This window comes from Apus apus, chromosome 1, assembly GCF_020740795.1.
Source record: "Apus apus isolate bApuApu2 chromosome 1, bApuApu2.pri.cur, whole genome shotgun sequence".
Taxonomy (NCBI): Eukaryota; Metazoa; Chordata; class Aves; order Apodiformes; family Apodidae; genus Apus; species Apus apus.
Window position 1 is genome coordinate 27,189,303 of NC_067282.1, and position 18,329 is coordinate 27,207,631.

An 18,329-nucleotide genomic window follows, 5' to 3' on the forward strand; every position below is an offset into this window, starting at 1 on the left:
TAACTCTGCTGACTTTAAGATCAAGCTGGCATTTTTGCCATCAATTCATGCCAGCCTGCCCTCTGCCACCCCTTTCCCTCCCCACCTGCAGGCAAGCAGGGAGCTGGGCCTCACAAGACTACTGTGGCGTGGGTGTTTTTGGCTGTCTGTTTTGGCAGCTGCTTCTCCTTTCTTCCAGCTCTGTTTTGAAACACAATCTCAATTTAAAAAAAAAAATATTAAAAAAATAGAAAATTAGACATTCCTGCACTCTCTGCTCACATCAGCACTCCTGCTGCTGTAGGAGCAGCAGGGAAGGAGCAGCACAGTGCAGGCTGGCCAACATAGCCCAACTGTTGGGCAAAGAAATAACCCTTGAGAAAAGGTACATACCTCAGGAAGGCAGGAGGGGCAGAGGAAGGCAAGAGGCAAAAAGAAGAAAAAGGAGGGCCAAGAGGATTTTTTGAGCCATCTCACTTTAACAGGGGAAGTGGAGGGAAGGAAGGGAAAAACATCTCTCCAGAGCCAGCTCCCTCCCACATTTAATAGCATTAGGATCTAACGTGTAATTTGGAGTAAAAGACTTTCTTTCCTGCGGTTTGATGGATGTTAATGTTCCTTTTTTTCCTTCTTCTTCTTTAACAATGTATTACATAACATTCTGATACACTAATTACCATCTCATGTCATAGCAATTTTATTAAGAGCTTATACTTACAAATACCCATTCTGAAAGGACTTCAGGAGTTTCTTGTAAATTTCTCTGAACTAGGCTTGTTGAATCACTGGCAACATGGTCTGATGCTGCCTAATGCAGCTTCCAGTAACAAAGCATCTCTACACAAAGATCTCTCACAGGCCCCAAGAGTCAGGCATGGATTCTTCTTGCGTTTAATCCCAAACACTTGTAAACAAGTTACTTTTAGTACATTATGTTGTGATAAAACACTGGTAACACAGCCCTGTTAGGTTCCTTTACCTGCTACAGTTCCAATTCCAGGAGCAATGTCGAGGGAGAAAAATTCCTTTATACCAAGTCATGGAAAATTTGTTAACTATTCTGCAGTTAGTGTTTGCTCATTTATATAGTAGCATCTTGCCAGGCAAGACTTGGTACCCTGAGGTATTTTTCCATATAAAATTGCTAATGCCATCAGGATTGTCCAAATGGGATCATCATCATTAAAAAGATTACATGGTAAAGGAAAGTGATTATGACAGCATCTGAGTAGAAGTATTACTGATCACAAGTAGAATCCTGGTACAAATCTCATTCTCTGTACACAAGAAAGGACACAAAATCTCTTAAGCATAATTTATATAAATTTATGGCTTTATACAACAAACTGTCAGGGATTGTTCTGGTGTGTCTGTAGAAGTACATCAGGCACTTTTTCTGAAGATATCCGCGTATGAATTTTAATTCTGCAATGTGACTAAGTCAGAGCAGTGAAGCGTTGAAGAGCTGTCACACCACTCACAAGCAGTATGTACATGCCAATCTCTCATGATATTGCTGGTTTGTGGAACATTCTCAAAAAGGAGGCCAGTTTTAATGCCGAGTAATTTGCTTTTTGCTTGCATAAACCATGCTGCATTTTACATTATGATTACCAAAATAATAATAATAATAATGAGAACACCTTATTTTAAATCAGTCATAAATTAAGGTTCCTAGCAATTTCATAATGAAAATAGGACTTTCAAATCAGTAAAAAAATAATAATAATAAAAAAAGTACTAACATACATCCAGTGGTTTAACATGTGCAAATTTTATACTGTTTTATAATTGGTCCAATTTTAACTTCTCTTCTTAGGGATGCTCTGTTGACTTAAGCCAAGAATAAGCAATATGACTTTTGCTTATAAGTGTAGGCAAATTGTCAGTTTATCAAAGCAGAGCTTTCCAATTAATGCATCTACTACCTAAACATATATCATATAGCTATATTATGGAAACCATACATCTTTATATTTAAAATATCTGAACAGCTCTATAATACAATAAACTTTTAATAACAGTACAAACCAGAGAAAAGTCAAAAACAAGGCTGCATAGGTAAGATCATCTGCACAATTCACAAACCAATCATTTACAACAATTCTGACAAACTAAGTTACTCCAGAAACTTGGTACTTTTACTGAAAAAGGATTTATTATTAGAGGTCACATAATGTTTGTTTTCAAGGTGGAAAATATACCCCTTCAACAGACTTCACAGTATTCCAGAATTACAATTGCAAAACATTAGAATGGCACCACAAAAAAAAAACAACAACCCTAAAACAAAAAAACTTGACCACACAGCCCAAACCTCTGATTATCTCTAACTACTTTCTCCTAATGATGAAAAGGAGCTTCCTACAGACGGTTGTAATTAAGGAACGGCTACATTTATGTTATTCATAGTTATAAAAGGAAATGAAGAAAATACCTGTATACAGCAAGTTACACAGTAGCAGTAGATAATAAATAGGAGGTATATTGTTTAATGTAGCATGTTCAGCTGTAACACCATGGAGTATAGCATTAAGCACTGTTTTCTTTGCACGCAGATGTGAATTTTACTACAACTTTGGCCTATGCATATCAGTACCCATTTGGGAGCAAATATTTTTGCACACGCAGCAGAAAGAAGGATCTTCAGAAACCCATATGTGAGCCCTCTGCTTGCTCCACTGCCAGGATTTCCCACCTCATTTCAGAGACCATGAATGTGATGGTGAAGATGCTACTAGAGATATTTGCCTGTAAAAGCAGGTTGCTTCATCAAGGCTTCCGCACTAGGAACATTTCATTTTGCTCAGCAGAAGTTCAAAGACAGATTTCACACTGGGGGAGATTCTGTATCACAGGACAGCTTAACATCAGCCTCTGGAACTGCTGACAAGAGTAATAGGATATCAAAAAAAGTAGGACCAGCTGTAATTAGTAGTGATTTTAAGCCCCATAGGGAGCTAAATGCTAACACATCAATAAATATGTTGAAGAGCACTAGGAAAGATATATTGGTTCATTAAATATATGGCTTGTTACTAAACTTCATTTTCTTGGCACATTCCAGTTCTTTCTCCACTGTAGCCCTCACTACAGGGAAAATAAGTTTCTATTAGAGCACTTTGCAGTTGTGGGCTACATAGACAAAGGAAAAATTGGTAAAAATGTTTTTATTTCTTCTCCCCTTCTTCACAACAGCCAGCCTTAGAAAAAAAACCTGTTCATCCTGTCGGTGCATAAAAAAGCTCCAAGGACTTCTAGAAAACAAACCATGTGTAGCAACCAGTGAAAAGACAGGTAAGGCCCATTATCCATACATCCATGAAAACTAAATCGTGCGATTTTGAAAAATCAGAAGTTACTTAGCCAAGACCCAATCCTGAAAAAGCTTAGGTAGTTGTGAGTGTGGCTCTCCAACAAGAGCAGGTTTTTCCACCGGAGCAAGGCCTCTGTCATTAAAGCTGTCCCCTGCCCTAGAGGTCATGTATTTATACAGCTTTGCCACTTACTTCATTTTTCTTATTTTTTAAAAAAGTAATGTTTTGCCCTGTAATAGGGTAAAATAGGTCAGAAAACTTTTTGCCTCTCACTGAAAAGTAGCACATTTGCCTCTGCAAGCATAATGCTTTATAACAGAAACATTGTCAGGCCCTAAAACTAGTGCTAATTAAGAAAAATGAGAATTTTGTCATTAATTTTTCTAAAATGATGGATTTTCTCCAAATAGTCCTGCTCTTGAGTGCACAAACATTATGAGACCTCTGTGAAATAAATATAAATGTGAAGCATTGTACAAGCGTTTAACAATGAATACTTAACACTTTGTGGTAGTCAGAGTTAAAATGATAGTAGAAGCAGATGACATTTCTAAAAATGCTTATATAAAACTGATTAAATATTTCCTAAACAAGAAGTTATCTATATTTATACATCACACAACAAAAAAGGGACAGGAATTTTTTGTATTCAAGATACTTATTAAGCTTTTCCTTTATTAGCACTCCCAAGTGCTAGGGAAATTTATAAAAACGTGTACTTAATCCAGTTAAAATACTGTACAAAATGAAGAGGTTATGAACGCTGTCAGGTCTCAGATTTTTTTTCTTTTTAAGTTGCCTATGTAACAAAAGTAGACTTTAATTATAAGAAAAATAGCTTGGAAGGTATTCCAAAAAATTATCTTAAGTCCAACAATAAAGTCATTAGTCTGACAATGAAATCCAGATATATTCTTGCATAAATTTACATTAATACAGGTAACTTATCAAATGGCATTTAACCTACTGTTTGCTCTGAATAGTCAGTGAGTTTAGTAAGATCATATTTATCAGGCTATTCTGTTCCCATATGAAATGTGTGGCAATTTTGAGTAAAATAATGCAGTTCGTACTGCTGCAAGGCAAGTCCACAGTTCTCTCAATTCATAAAACACAGGTAACATCAACAAAGGTTAAACTTACGTAGGGCATGAGATCATCACAGTATTCTTACAAAAGTTTATAAACTTTTCTTGGACCATAACAGATAGTCTTAAAAAACAATTCTTCTTCTACATACCATACTGTACAAAACCAAAAGCACACGATGATGTGAGTAAGAGTCTTTGCTGTGATTATATGGTGTAGTGAATTTGGCACTTCAGAGTAATGGAACTTCCAATGGTACAGTTCTTATCTACAGCAGCACAAAACCTGCAAACCTTGGGCAAACATCCTGTACAGGAAAATACTCTGCTGCCAACTCTGACGAAAGGAAGAAAACAGAAAAAAAAAAAAAAAAAAAAAAAAAAAAAAAGACCCCAAAGAAAGCTAGTGCATGTGCACAGCTTTGTCAAGAAAATTTAAAAGGAAGGTGAAGGACATCTTTTTACTGCTTTTCTCAGTTCCTGCTGTCAGACAAGTCTGGAGAATTTAACCGTAACCTAGGAGAAAAAGAAAAAAAGAAAAAAAGAAAAAAAAAGCCACAAACACAAAACAACAGAAAGAAGAAATTAACAGTCACACCAAAATATTAAAACCATTAAAGTATGCTCAAACTAGCTTTAAGATAACTTAAAATGGGGAAAAATATATTCAATAATTGCTAGTTACCAGCAAGTTTTTTGTTGGAAATAGTAATGGCAAAATATTAGTACTCCACGAGAAGTAACAGAAGTTGGCACATGGCAATCCTAATGCAATGGTACAAATTTGATTTACAAATGAATAAAGGACTGGAAAGTCACTGAGTGTGAGGCACTTCACATGCCAAGACAGAAGACCACCCAGATTTTAAGCATTCTTAGATCTCTTTTTTCCTTTTTCAGATTTATCATAAAAAGCACAGCTTACCTCCTACTACATCCTAACCTGACACCCAACTGTGTGTGGTTGTCTTTACGCTGTGCTGAAAACTTTGGTTAGGCAATACACTGTCAAAGTTAAAATCTAACGTTTCTCCATCCATAAGGTCATTACGGATAATCGACTCCATGTCACAGTCCAACCGTTCAATTAGCATGTCATCTAAGTCACTGGGAAGCTTCTCCTGGTGGAGGGAAACAATTCCCACCCTTCCATAGCCATTGCAACTGTTAACAGGGGCGTAGGGGTTCATAGCATTCATCTGCATTGGGTGACTCATAGGCACTTGTAACGAAGTCTTCACTGTCGACAAGCGGTTTAGACCTGAAGTATGTGACATGGTGTTCACTGTGTGTGGCAAGGCACGACCATTAACTGCAGGTGTTGGCTGGTTATGTCCTTGGTGAGGGCGGGCGTTAGGGTTCATCATTTTGTTGTGGGGCTGTTGACTGCCATAAGTTGGCATCACCGAGTTAGGGGCCATCAGCACACCCTGGCCCAGCGCCCTGCCACCAGCCTGGGAAACGCCAGTGTCTACTGGTGCCAGGATATCATTGTGCGGTGGAGAATCGGAAGTCAGTAACTCCTTCAAAAGTCCTGCAGGACAGTTATATTGGCTCATCGATCCATAGCTTGATTTACTGTCTTGAAGAGCCTGCATAGGGATCTGGGGCAAAGAGTTCATGCTAGCTTGAGCATACGTAAATTTCCTGTAGTCTGGATTTGGTGAACCTATACTTGTGGTCGAGGAGGCAAACGAGTAACCTGGTGTTTGCTGCATCAGGGTAGCAGATGAAGACTGGGTTGACACAGTCATTGATGTATTAGGTGACAAAAGATTAAGGTTATCCAAAAGATTTTCCATGTTCTCGGAATTACTCATCTCTGAAAGGCTGGGTAGAGTAGAAGTCATTTTGGTGGCTGATGATGGGTATACCATGGAGTGCACATCCCCCTCTCCAAGATCATCTTGCTCTGGCAAAATTGGAGAAAGTCTTCCACTAATGGTACTAGCGTTCGAGCTAGTTCTAGGCCGGAATGTACTCCAGTTATCAAAGTCATCATTACTGTGAGAGCTGGGGCTCGCAGGCCACTTTGAGAACTGCGACCCAGGGCTGTCACCATTTCCCTCTTGCCCAGACTGAAGGGATGCTTTTTTCTTGGCAGCTCTGCCTCTGCTTTTGGCAAATTTGCTGTTGTTATCCATGGATGCTGCTCGTCGCCTAGGAGATTTGCCACTCTTTCCTCCTTCAGGATTGAGCATCCACCAGGAACTCTTCCCTGTTCCCTCATTCTGCACTCTGATGAACTTGCTGTGCAGTGACAGGTTATGACGGATTGAATTCTGAAAAGCAAAATAAGGTATAAGAAATTGAGAAAACATGCTTGGTTTACTTTGTACTAATACTTCTGTTTGCAAACAAACTCGCATTTTGTTAGAAAACATGGGGTAATCACGACATGGGAAAACACACCAGTCTGAAAACAACTTAATCAGCTCACCACTCACAACTGGCTGAAACGGGCTTGGCAGAGAGTTGCCATGACAATTTGCCTGTCATGTGGCCCAATCAGATTTGATGTTATAAAAAGTTATATGAAATACTGTAAGAGCTGTTCTGAAATACAAATCCTTCATAAAGGAGACAAAATATACCAGAAGACCAAGAAGACAACTGAAGACCTCATTATCAGCTTCATTAGTTTCATTCAGCAGAATTAGTTGAGCCTGACTGCTCCCAGGGATTTTTATAATTATTATTATTTTACGCAAAGTTCAGGAATCTCACCGTGCACACCCCTAAACCCTGCAACCATCCCTGCCACCAAACTGCATTGCCACTGAACATTAGTGAGGTTTGTATTTCTTGTGTTACGTGAGAAAACCCATCTAGAAGACCGGTTGAGGATTAAGATCTAATTTTTATTTATCAACTTCACAAAATGCCTAAGAAATCGTAAGGCAGAAAGTACTGCAAACAGACAGACAAACCACATTTCTTTTTCAAAATCAACATTTTAGTATGCAAAATACCTGGGGGCACAAGATTATCCTGTGCCAAGACTGACCAGAGGTACTGAAGTTTTCAGTATCTCCTCAGCCATGAGAAATGTTTCATGTTTTGTTCTTAAATCCAAACAAAAAGAAACAAATATACAAAAATAAAAAATCCAAGCCCCCAAGTTGATCTGTTAACAAGAGACTACCCTTTGCATTACCAAGCTGTAGATAATTTTTTTTTCCTCCCATAATAATTTTATGCTAAGCACATATAAAGAACACTGCATCAACAGAAAAACTGTCCTACAATTTGAAATAACTGCTAACAAAAGGCCACAAGTTCAAAGAGTGCTGAAATAGGCAGCCATAGATGTTGGTAGGAAGGTGAGACAATAACACAGTCTGCATGGGGACCCACGGTCTGCGCAAAGACTGCAATTCATGCAGATCAAGTAGGAGGGAACTACAACACATGAAATGGATAAACCAGAAATTAGACCTCTGTGGCAAAGAAATCCATGATGCAGTACCTGCCTTCCATTCACTGTCACTTTTAGCTGTTAGTCTAAAGAAAAATTTGGGGGAGCAAAAAAGGAAAGGAGTAGTAAGGCTGAACTTGACCAGCAGGCCAATGGGCCAGCTACCTCAAAAGTCTCAGCGGCTGTGAGACCTGCAAGAACCCTGCTCTGGCTTTCCTGTTTTCCTGCTTTTTTCGCTCCCATCCGCCTTCTCAGGTTTTTCATCTGATCCCCAAGACTTATAACAGCACCGAACCAAGAAGCTCATGGAACTTTGCGTGCTTAGTGGGACAAACCAGAGGACAAGGGACATAAGCACTGCTCTGGTTGCTTTTGCTGTATTTCCCAACCCACAGTTAGGAATGTCTTCCTTCAACTTCTATACTCTACCAGTCCCATACATCTGCTTTTTCAAAGATGCTGCCAATATGCACATTTTTCCCCATTGCCTATACCTCCAGCTGACAGAAGAAGGAGGCATGCCAGGTGAAAACAGTCATCTCATGGGGCCTGGCTCAATCCAGAGACAGCAGGCTCAAATTCCTTGCAAGTGCCATGACACAATGTGGACCATGCAAAGCCAACTGGCCAAAGCAGGCCCTGCCACCTGCAGAGCTCAACAGGAACAGTTACTCTGGAGTCAAAGAGGAGACCTTCAGGAGTTGAAGGCAGCAAGGAGGTAGGCAGCAGTGTCCTAAGACACAGGAGTGCAGCTTCATGCCAAACAGGGACACAAGATGCCCTTTGACAGCAGAAGATAGCAGAAGGTGGCTTCGTAGCAGCTCATACTCAACCAGTGCAGTAAGGAGTCAAACTGTGTGTCTAACCTCAGAGCCTTTCTAACCTCTCCTTCCTCTCCAAAGAACTATCTTTAACAAGTTATCCCAGTGACAAATAAAGACCAGTGACAATTTGAGGGTTTCCTTATTCAATTTTGAAAGGAAGCCAATCTTTCCCATATTAACAAATCAACATAGGACTGTACATCTTCACTGCAGGTAACCCTGCAATCAAAACCTAATCCTCTACCTCGCTATAGGGCATTAGGGAAGGACTTCAAATTTTATTTTCACCAGGTGCAGCTAACACACTGGGAAGGTAAGTCTGAAAATCCATCTTTGGGGTTGCTGCAGCCCCAAGGGCCAGCAGAGGAGCCTTGTGAGTCCAGCTGGTGCAGCTCACTGCTTCCACTCGAGGGCCACAGCAGAATCCCTGGCTGACACAAGTCCAGAAATGTCGCAAGAAAGTCGGTCCATGTGTCTGTTGATTAAAAAACCTCCTGCGCCAGTTCATTTTTTTTTTTCATTGTATTTTGTAAACATACCCAGTTGGCTCAGGCATACCGTTTACTATCAAAACAGGCGTATCAAACACACAAAACATCAGGCAGAGAAAATAAGGCTGAGTTCCCTCCTCTCAGCAACAGAGGTGTTAAATATTTAAGAAATCACTGCTATTCCTTAGTCATCAAAAATGTTATAATCTGGTATTATTGTACTGAGGACATCTGAGGTCGCTCTTTGAGTAACAGAGCTGTCTCCTAACTCTGCCAGCAATTAAAAAAAAAATTTTCCTAACAGGAAAAGGTTTGTGGCCCAGAGCTTGTTACATAAATTCCTGTTTTTCACGCAGCCAGCAGGACATTAAAGAAGCTATGATTTACTAACTTGGAAAAAGCGTTGAAGAGGTAAATCTTGTGAAAATATGCACTGCTGTTAATGATGTTGTGTCTACAGATCTCTGCCAGATGCAAACATGACCTGATAAAAAAGTATAGTTTCAGCAGTGGATCTTGGCAGCCGGAGGAGCGGTGCGGCTGTTAGCGGCACCGCCAGTCCTGGCACACTGCAAGACACCTCCAGCCATGGCTTTCGGCAGGACTTCGAAGCAAAGCCTCCCCAGACCTGGCCTGAATGATGCAAGAAGCAAGCAGCTGCAGTTTGAGGCGGGTTTCCGCGCAGCGGCGACACATGCCAGATGGCTCTGAGAGGATCCGCTCTGGAATTTTATCAAAACCTCACCAGGACAGCAGCAGGGCTGCTGCCACCTGTGGGGTGTTTCCTGGGATTGAGTTTTTGCCTTCAAGGCAAAGCACAGGACACCCTTGCCCCTCTTTGGTCTGCAAACCAACTCCATGCCATACTTCAGCATACAGCCTGGGAACTGCAGCTATGCTTATGACTACTCCTGGATTTTAGAGCCAAAATATGCAAAACCAGTATCTGCTAACTGCAGTATGGTGAGCACATACCAGCTAATAAAACTCACAAAGCCAAGACAATGATTCCTTTGAATCTACATGTTTATATCCTTCAGTTACGTTTCCAACATCTCCTTCAGCCGAACCACAAAGCCCTGCTTGCTGCTCTTCTAAGCAACAAGCTCAAACTGCTTTACGTTCTAGAACAATTAAAGAAATAAATGCTCCAGGCATTTAATTCCTGGGTGCAAGTAGCTCTGCTGATATCTAATACTGCATTCCAACACAAGATATTCACACTAACATGCAAGTTTAACCTGACTAATTGCTGAAAAAAATCATACTCCTATTACAATTGAAGTTAAGGCATTCAATTATTTTTCAGCAAACTGTTTTTGATGTTTTACTAAAGAGAAATGCCCCAAAACACAGTTGTCTTGTTAAGCCTGACAACCCTGAAGGCCTGTACTTACTGAAGAGAGACCTTACAGTCACGCTGGCCATCTTTCCTCCACCCCAGTCCATGGGGCATGCAAAGGAGAAGGAAGCCAAGCAGAGCTCCTGCTGCCCAGCTCCTGTTTAACCCCACTGCCAACATCTCTGACCAGGAGCTAACTGTGGATCTGTGAGTATCCACGGAGTTGCACAACCTAGACCTTGAAAAAACACCTGTGAGTTCCTGTGATCTCTCCCACCCTCATACCCTCACACATGGGCAAGAAAGCACCCATTCAGCCACAGTGCTGCAATAGCCACCCACATGGAGAGCAAGGGATTGACACAGCAGTTGATAGGTTTTACAAAAATTAGTGGATTTGCTATCTGGGTGCATATACTGATGATATTGCAATAAAGCACACCATGACATAGCAGCTTGGAGAAGGCTTGGGGGAGACTTTATAGCAGCCTTCTAGTACCTGAAGGGGCCTACAGGAAAGCTGGGGAGGGTTTTTTTACAAAGGCTTGTAGTGATAGAACAAGGTGAAATGTAAATAGGGTATATTTAAATTAGATATACAGGTTGCCCAGAGAAGTTGTGGAATGGCTGGATGGGTCTTTGAGCAACCTGGTCTAGTGGAAGGTGGCCCTGCCATGGAACTAGACGACCTTTAAGGTCCCTTCCAACCCAAACCACTCTATGATCTTGGAAAAGAGATTTACCAGGAACTAGTAACAAAAACAGAAGGAATTGGCCTCTGGAGGCACATGAAGCCATAACAAAGAAGGAGGTCATAAGAGGTCATTAGAGCAAGACTGCTTCCATAATACATAGGTCAAGCATTTCTATTAAAATTAATAGTCTAATGAGTGTCCACTGATTGTTCATTCAGAAGACATCTCAGCTTCCTATACCCCATCCAATGAGACAGTCCACAACTCGTAGTTAGTCAGCTTGCACTACCATCAGCAGAAACAGCTGCAAATACAGATTGGGGCACAATATCTGACTGTAGTTCTCGGATCTCTTCAAACAACATCTGAAATGGATTTAGGAAGCTGGAGAAAAACTTTCAGGGAATATGAGACTCAAGATTGCTTATTTACTTATTTTAATTAATAGTTTGAGAATATTACAATAGGAGCACTCACCAGCACACTTACTAAGGGTTCCTTCAGCATTAACAGCCAGACAGCTACGGGAGGGTCTAACCATGGCAAGCAGCACCACACATCATCTATCCAAGGCTAAGCTAGACCATGCCTGGAGAAACAGGCCGGTCTGCTTGGAATAGTTACACTATTCCACCTAGCTGCACCTGCTTTGCTGTTGTTTCCAACCATCCTGCCAAGTTTCCAGGAGCATCGTGAGGAGGATAAGGAGGAAAGAACACTGATAACTCCAGATGTAGCAGAATTTCCTTTGGTACAACAGTCTGGTGTAAGGCAATCCTGATTGTCTTACCTAATGACTATGTGATACAAAAAGTTCAGATGCAGGTTCATATCTTGGGCTTACCTCAGAGCCAGTGTTGGACTCCCAAAAATGTTTGGTCAAGAGATAGCACACTTGTTCATGAAACAGCCTCAGCCACATTTCTCTCTCAAAAGCACTGCTAATACTGCAACGTTCACCAGCACAATCACACATCTGGCTGCAGTGTCAGAGGCTTCAAATGTTAATGAAATAGTTATCTTTGCCACCCAATTGTAGCATTCTTTGATTACAGCTCAGAAACCTTCACTGTTGTCACGTAAGAGCATGGACAGAAAATATGTCACCTAGCATGAGGTCGAAGAGTCATATTTAGAAGATGCTGGCAATTTGCCACCTGCAGCTGCATGAAGGTGGAAGGGCAGGATTTCCTCCTAAACAGGTCATGCTTTTTTGGGTCCTTTGTTCTTGCAGGAGGGTGCTTTTGTTTGACTTCATTTTTGTTCTGTGCTGTTATATGGTTCAGAAGTGCCAGCTGGAAAAAGTGCAGAAACTCTTCAATCTTACTAGAGGGACCTTGCACTATCTCTCTGTTTTTCACTACAGATGTTGGACTAGTGAGAGTCTTTCCCAGACCACCACCCATGAAACACCACCTCCAAACATGCAGATACTTTCATAGGACGTTTCATTTTATACTATTTTAGCAATGCATCCCTTGTTCCCCGCATGAATGTACGAGAATGGGAGAAACTATGTTATCACTATAAAGTCACTATAAATGTCTCTGCTGCACAGAGAGGGGTTGCCTGTGACCACAGGTCAGTGGCACTAGCCTAAGACCTGTTCCATTATGCAGTGAAGTCCACAGATTTATACTCTCCTATGCTTCCTTCTCATATCTATAGAAGACTAAAAATACTTTGGACACCAAAGGGGCTTAGCCATCTTCCAAGTTGTATCCTGCTGCTGTATTGTGTCAGGAGGGACTGGATGGGATTTCACAGCCACTGGAGCTTTCTTCTCTGGAACATGGTGTGTAGTAACAGAAAATACACACACAGCTCCAGACATGGATGTTTAAGGGACTTGGCTAGGCATACTTACCTGTCAGCAGTGGCAGCTCTACTGACATGTATTTGAGTAATTCCCAATTGCTATCCCCAGACACCCTCCTCTTCATTCTAGGCAGACTCTCTTGAAGGACTTTTCCAAAGCGGCAGTTTGGATTTTTTAATGAGATGCTAACACCTGGCTACCTCCTCTACATGGGCATTGAGAAAGAAAGAGCATAAAAACCATTGAAAAGGTAAAGCATAAAATGGGAAGCACACACACACATGAGGCAAACACACTCCTGGATACTGTTCAGTTGTGATGACCCCAAATCAAAACTTCATATGACCATCCTTATGTTTTTTTCTGTACCTTCATGGGAAAGACCAAGGCACAGTTAGGTTAAGGATCATCTATATTGCTGCCAATACTCAGTTTTATAGATACATGTTTTGTTTTTTTTTTAACTACTATATAGGCATGGTTTAATATCAACACATGTACCAAATACATAAATATTTGCTAACATTTCAAAGCCAAGGAAACTAAGTGACATTGATTAGGAAAAAAAAAAAAAAAACAACAAATGAAGATGCATATGAAAACTGAGAATTTTTTTAAAGGAATTTGTCAAATGGAACTTTCTCACCCTCTAGCAAAAACATCTGGGAAGCCAAGCCTACAGGTTTGTCTAAAACCTATCAATGCCCAAGGGTGAAAGAAAGGCAACAATAAGAAGGCAGCACAGTGTTTAAAACAAAACAGAAACAAACGAACAAAAAGCAAAAACTTGCCAGGATTAAAAAAAAAGTTGTGAGGCATAGAAAATAAGGAAAGAAATAAATATCAGATTAAAAAAATTCAAAGCTAGGAGGGATGACTATTTGGTGATCCAGGTAAATCCTAATACTGCCTTTACAAAATTGATACAGCAAGTTTTTTATTCCAACAGACAGAAAACAAGTGTTTGACAAATATAAGAGTTTTGTGTTTGTAAATAAACATTTTTAATTTCCACAAATATCAAACACACACACACATATATATACACACACACGCATATACAGATATAGTTTATAATGAAGAAACATTTCCTAAGTTCACTAGTGACTGAGGCCTCACTGGAGGGGAACTTTTCAAAGACAGGATGCCCTGATAACTGGGGCCTCTTGTCCGTCCTCCAAGCACTCTTAGACCTCTAGCCCTCACAGGCAGCCTGGGCTGCGATGACAAAAACAGCAAAGCAGAAAGATGCACATGTAAGCTGGATGCCCTGACATCAATCCTAGGTGGTACCATAGAAAAGCTGGTAAAGGATTAATTTAATAAAACATCAGAGGTCAGGGATACAATTCATGTCTTTCAGAACACATCCCACAGAATATAGACCATCCCATTTACAAGAAAAATGTCTTTTGTTCAAGAAAGGAAATATAGAGAGCACCTGCAGATATGCCAGTGCCACACCAAATGACACTGCAGCCACACACCACCACTAATGTGTGCTCATTGAGGGGATTAAAACCATGAAAACCATCTGTAGTGCACTAAACCATGAGGAAAGCTGCTGTGATTCGTGACAGGCAGGTAGCCTTCTTGCAATTATTCACTGCAGGCTCTAAGGCAGCAACCAAGAATACAGCTGCAGAGGAGAGGCAGGCACCAGAGCAGTGGGAGTAGCAAAGTTGTCTTTGAATACAGAGCACAAGCAGGTTATTGCAAGGAAAACATAAATCACAAATATAGGCAAAGTGTATTAAAACAAACAAATAAAAATTGGGAGTAATAAAGTAGCAGCTCATCCATACAATGCCAGAATGACTAATAGCTTAAGCTTTTATTCTGCGGCTATAGCAGAGAAAGACTAAGGGGTGTTTATTTTTTTTCAGCCAGTGGGAATAATTATGATCAGTAGGACAAAAAATGTTAATCACTCATTTCCTGTTTAACAGACAGCCTGTTTCACCTCTGCCACTCTCCACGGTTACACCCAATTCATCACAAAGAGTATAGCACTGTTTATAGAAACCTTTCCCCTTTTTTTCTCTGTAAAATTACGCTGCCTTTTATTGAGGTTTTTTAACTCTAATGAAGAGATACAAATGTATATACATGCTAAATATATCAATGCTAATTAGACCAGCAGATAATCTTAAAAGGAACACTAGAAACACATTCTCACCAGAAAGGAGTAATAAGGTGAGAAACAGGCCAATGTTTCAGTGTAAACCACAGAGGTGAGAAACACCACAGTGCAAAAACCAGGGTCATTTTTTTCATTGGCCTTTGAGGACATGCAGAAATCTTGAAGAAGTAAGATAGATAGATAGATAGATAGATAGATAGATAGATAGATAGATAGATAGATGACAACAAATCACACAACAACAACAAAAACAACCCAGATGTCATTACTCCAAAAGCTTCAACAGGTTGACTGAAACAATTGAAAAGTTCACTGCCTGAAATCACATAATCTTTATGTGTTAAAAGCCCTGCATAGTGACCAAAGCAGTCACCTGCCACTTGCTTATGTAAAGGAGAACTAACACTCAGAACTAACCCTAAACACTTTGTTTCAGTTGGATGCTTTTCTAGGGAGCCAGACATCTTCAGGTGCCAGTACCATTTGCTTTCACAAAACCACTGATAACCCAAAGAGTTGGGATGATTGTCACAACCTGATGGATTTGCAAGCAATGGGCAATCCATAGCAGTGGAAAATCAGTTAAAACAGGGCCTAGTAAAGCAAATTGGGATGCACCGGAGACACAGGCTAAGTCCACGACACTTGCCTGATTTGCTGTGACTGTCCAAGGGCTGGCAATGGCCAGAGAGCCTCAAGGACCTATTTCACTTGCAACATTACCCACTACCTAGACCTCTCCTTAGGGATACAGAGAAAGAGCAGCTGCCAGTTGACAGCCACAAATCCACAGACTGAGCCAAGTGCACCTGCAGCACAGCGCCACGACTGCTACAATGCACAAACTCATCTGACAAGGGCAGTAGAGAGATCCTTCCTTGTTTTGCAGTAAAGCCACTAAGCCCGGCTGTATTTCTTACCTTGAGAAGCAATATATGAAGGGGAGGTACAGATACAGTAATGTAAAAAGTTGGGTTGACAAAAAGTTGGGTCTTTCTACAGATGAAGAAAAAAATACAACACATCTCCTTATTACACTTGTACCAGCATAGCAGAGGAAGCTGTTTCCTTGAGGCAAAGGCCTCAAATTCTCCGGACATGGGTGTCACTGAATACCAGTTTTTTAAAAACAAAAGAGTCAATGAAAGCAGCAAGCTTCCTTTGCAGCAGGGTTAACTGTGCCCCACAGGAAATCCCTGGCTGAAAGAAACTGCAAGTCTTGTAAAAAGAAGGGCAAAGCTTTCCATTTACAGGCTGAATGGTATCTTACGCTACATCTCACTATGCATTTGATTTTTGATTACAGCAAGTGTAAGAATAGGATATCAAAATTTTAGTACAGTCCCCAAAACTACAAAAAAAGAAAAACAGAGTTGGGCAGGATGCTTTGTTTGGCTTAGTGCACCTTCAGACACCCTTTACTGCAACTAGTGATAAAGATCCTGAAGGTTTCACATTTGTAAGGGGACAGTGTCAGTTTAAAAATAACAACTACCCTCTGGATTTTACCTAATGTTGTAAATATCTCATGTTGCTGTAGTAACTGAGAGAAATTGAGGAAAGCAGACAGGAACATTTCTCTTTCCCTTAGTTTCTTTAGTATGTGAGTACAGGCCAGTGTATATAGCCACTGTTTTTATTATTTATTTTTCCAAGTCTCCCTTTATCTGTCTCACATGTAAAAGGAAAATATTTTCTTGTTAACAAAATATTAGGAGAAAAAAAAAAGTTTTTATTAAAACAGCTTGAACAGGACCAGACTTCAGTCCTCTTTAAACTACTCCATCATCTGCATATACATAGATAAAAGATATTGCCTTATGCAGTCAATATTTGTTCACTTTCATTGCGTTCTGGTTTTCATACTTGTTGTTTTTCCCAAAGTTACAAGAAGCAAGTACCGATTTTCCATTACTCCTTTCTGTGCATCCTGAAGAGGCAGCACACATACTAGGTATTGTGTTTCTACTCAGCCTGTTTGAACACTGTTTGCCTTGGTACTTTTTTCCTCCTACCACAAAAGCATGCCAGACCACCAGCACAATCCCTTCAGGAGAGCTCACGCCAATTCAAGCTTGCTCTCACAACCCTGTAGATTTTATGTAATGTGATTTACTACTACAATGCCTACAGAAAGCCCTCATCCAAGTTTCATTATAGCCTTGAGCTATGTTCCAGTGTGCATTGTCCCTCCCCACTGTCTGGCCAGCTGCAGCCACCCCTCCTTCACATCAAGTATGGTTTACACTTAAAGGGTTTTTAGTTTATTTTTTCACAAGAGGGTCTCGGGACTTGGAGAACTCATGACGGGTGGTTGCGCAGTTCATGCCAGCATCTTCCTCTCAAACACTGCTTTCCATGACGCTCTCCAGGCTGCAGCTTCAAGAAATGCTGGCGCTCATCACTGGGTTTTATGACATCTGTTCTGCATTATAAAGCCACAGTCACCCAATCTTGCAAAATGTGTAAAACCAACTCTGAACCAAGTTACCCCCACTCATTCTCACAACTTTCAGTAGGCTTCAGGAAGCTGAGTACTATTTCTCAGAGCAAGCTGGGCACAGAGAGGAGTGAGATCTGAAGGGGCATTTCTTCTCTCAGACCAGTTTTGGAAGCACTCTATTCCCTCACTACTATAGGCTGTGCTTTGTACTTAACAGACCCTTATTAAATCAAAGGTCTATTTACTATCTACATACTGGCAAGTCCACATTCCCATAGAATGTCATCTGGCAGCAGTGCCTTAAACCGTCAGATCTATATTTACTTGCTTTACTCCTTCCCAGACAAGAAAACGAAAAAGGACAAGAGAAAGCCATTGTCTTAGTAACAAGAATGCTATTAAGAGGGTAAAGCCCAAGAGCTCTGGTGCACCAGCATTCATCATAATACCCCAAATCCATTTTTTTAAATACAGGGAAGTATTACAATAAGGACAATAAAAAGGAAGATAAGCCACACCCTTTACATACACACCTGCTGCTAGAGAGGTACAGGACCACTCTGGACACAAACTAAGACAGCTCCTGGAGTGGGAGGTTGTTACTCAAAAATGAGCTTTGTTAGGCATTTTGGGTGCTATTTTTCTCCTGCTAACTAGGTCTAATTAATCTTCTCTCATTAATATTTCTTTTGACTTGATATATGCAAGGAGACTGTCCTCACTGCTGCAGCTTGGAAGAGACCTCACTCATTCTCCCATTTCTCTAGTAA

General features: G+C 40.6%; 1 protein-coding gene across 2 annotated transcripts in view; it reads right to left on the reverse strand.

Moving 5' to 3' along the window:
* Nucleotides 1–1,976: 1,976 nt before the first annotated feature.
* The window catches only part of FOXO1 (forkhead box O1), a 60,306-nt gene continuing 43,953 nt past the window's right edge, over nt 1,977–18,329 (reverse strand). The window contains exons 2-3 of one of the 2 annotated variants that reach the window (XM_051611139.1): nt 5,310–6,666; nt 1,977–4,900 (exon numbers count right to left, since the gene is read on the reverse strand). In XM_051611139.1, coding sequence (XP_051467099.1) covers nt 5,323–6,666 — 1,344 coding nt within the window. In that variant the 3' untranslated portion in view covers nt 1,977–4,900; nt 5,310–5,322. Of the gene's footprint in view, nt 6,667–18,329 lie in introns of both variants that reach the window. The other variant, XM_051611129.1, reaches the window with a different exon arrangement.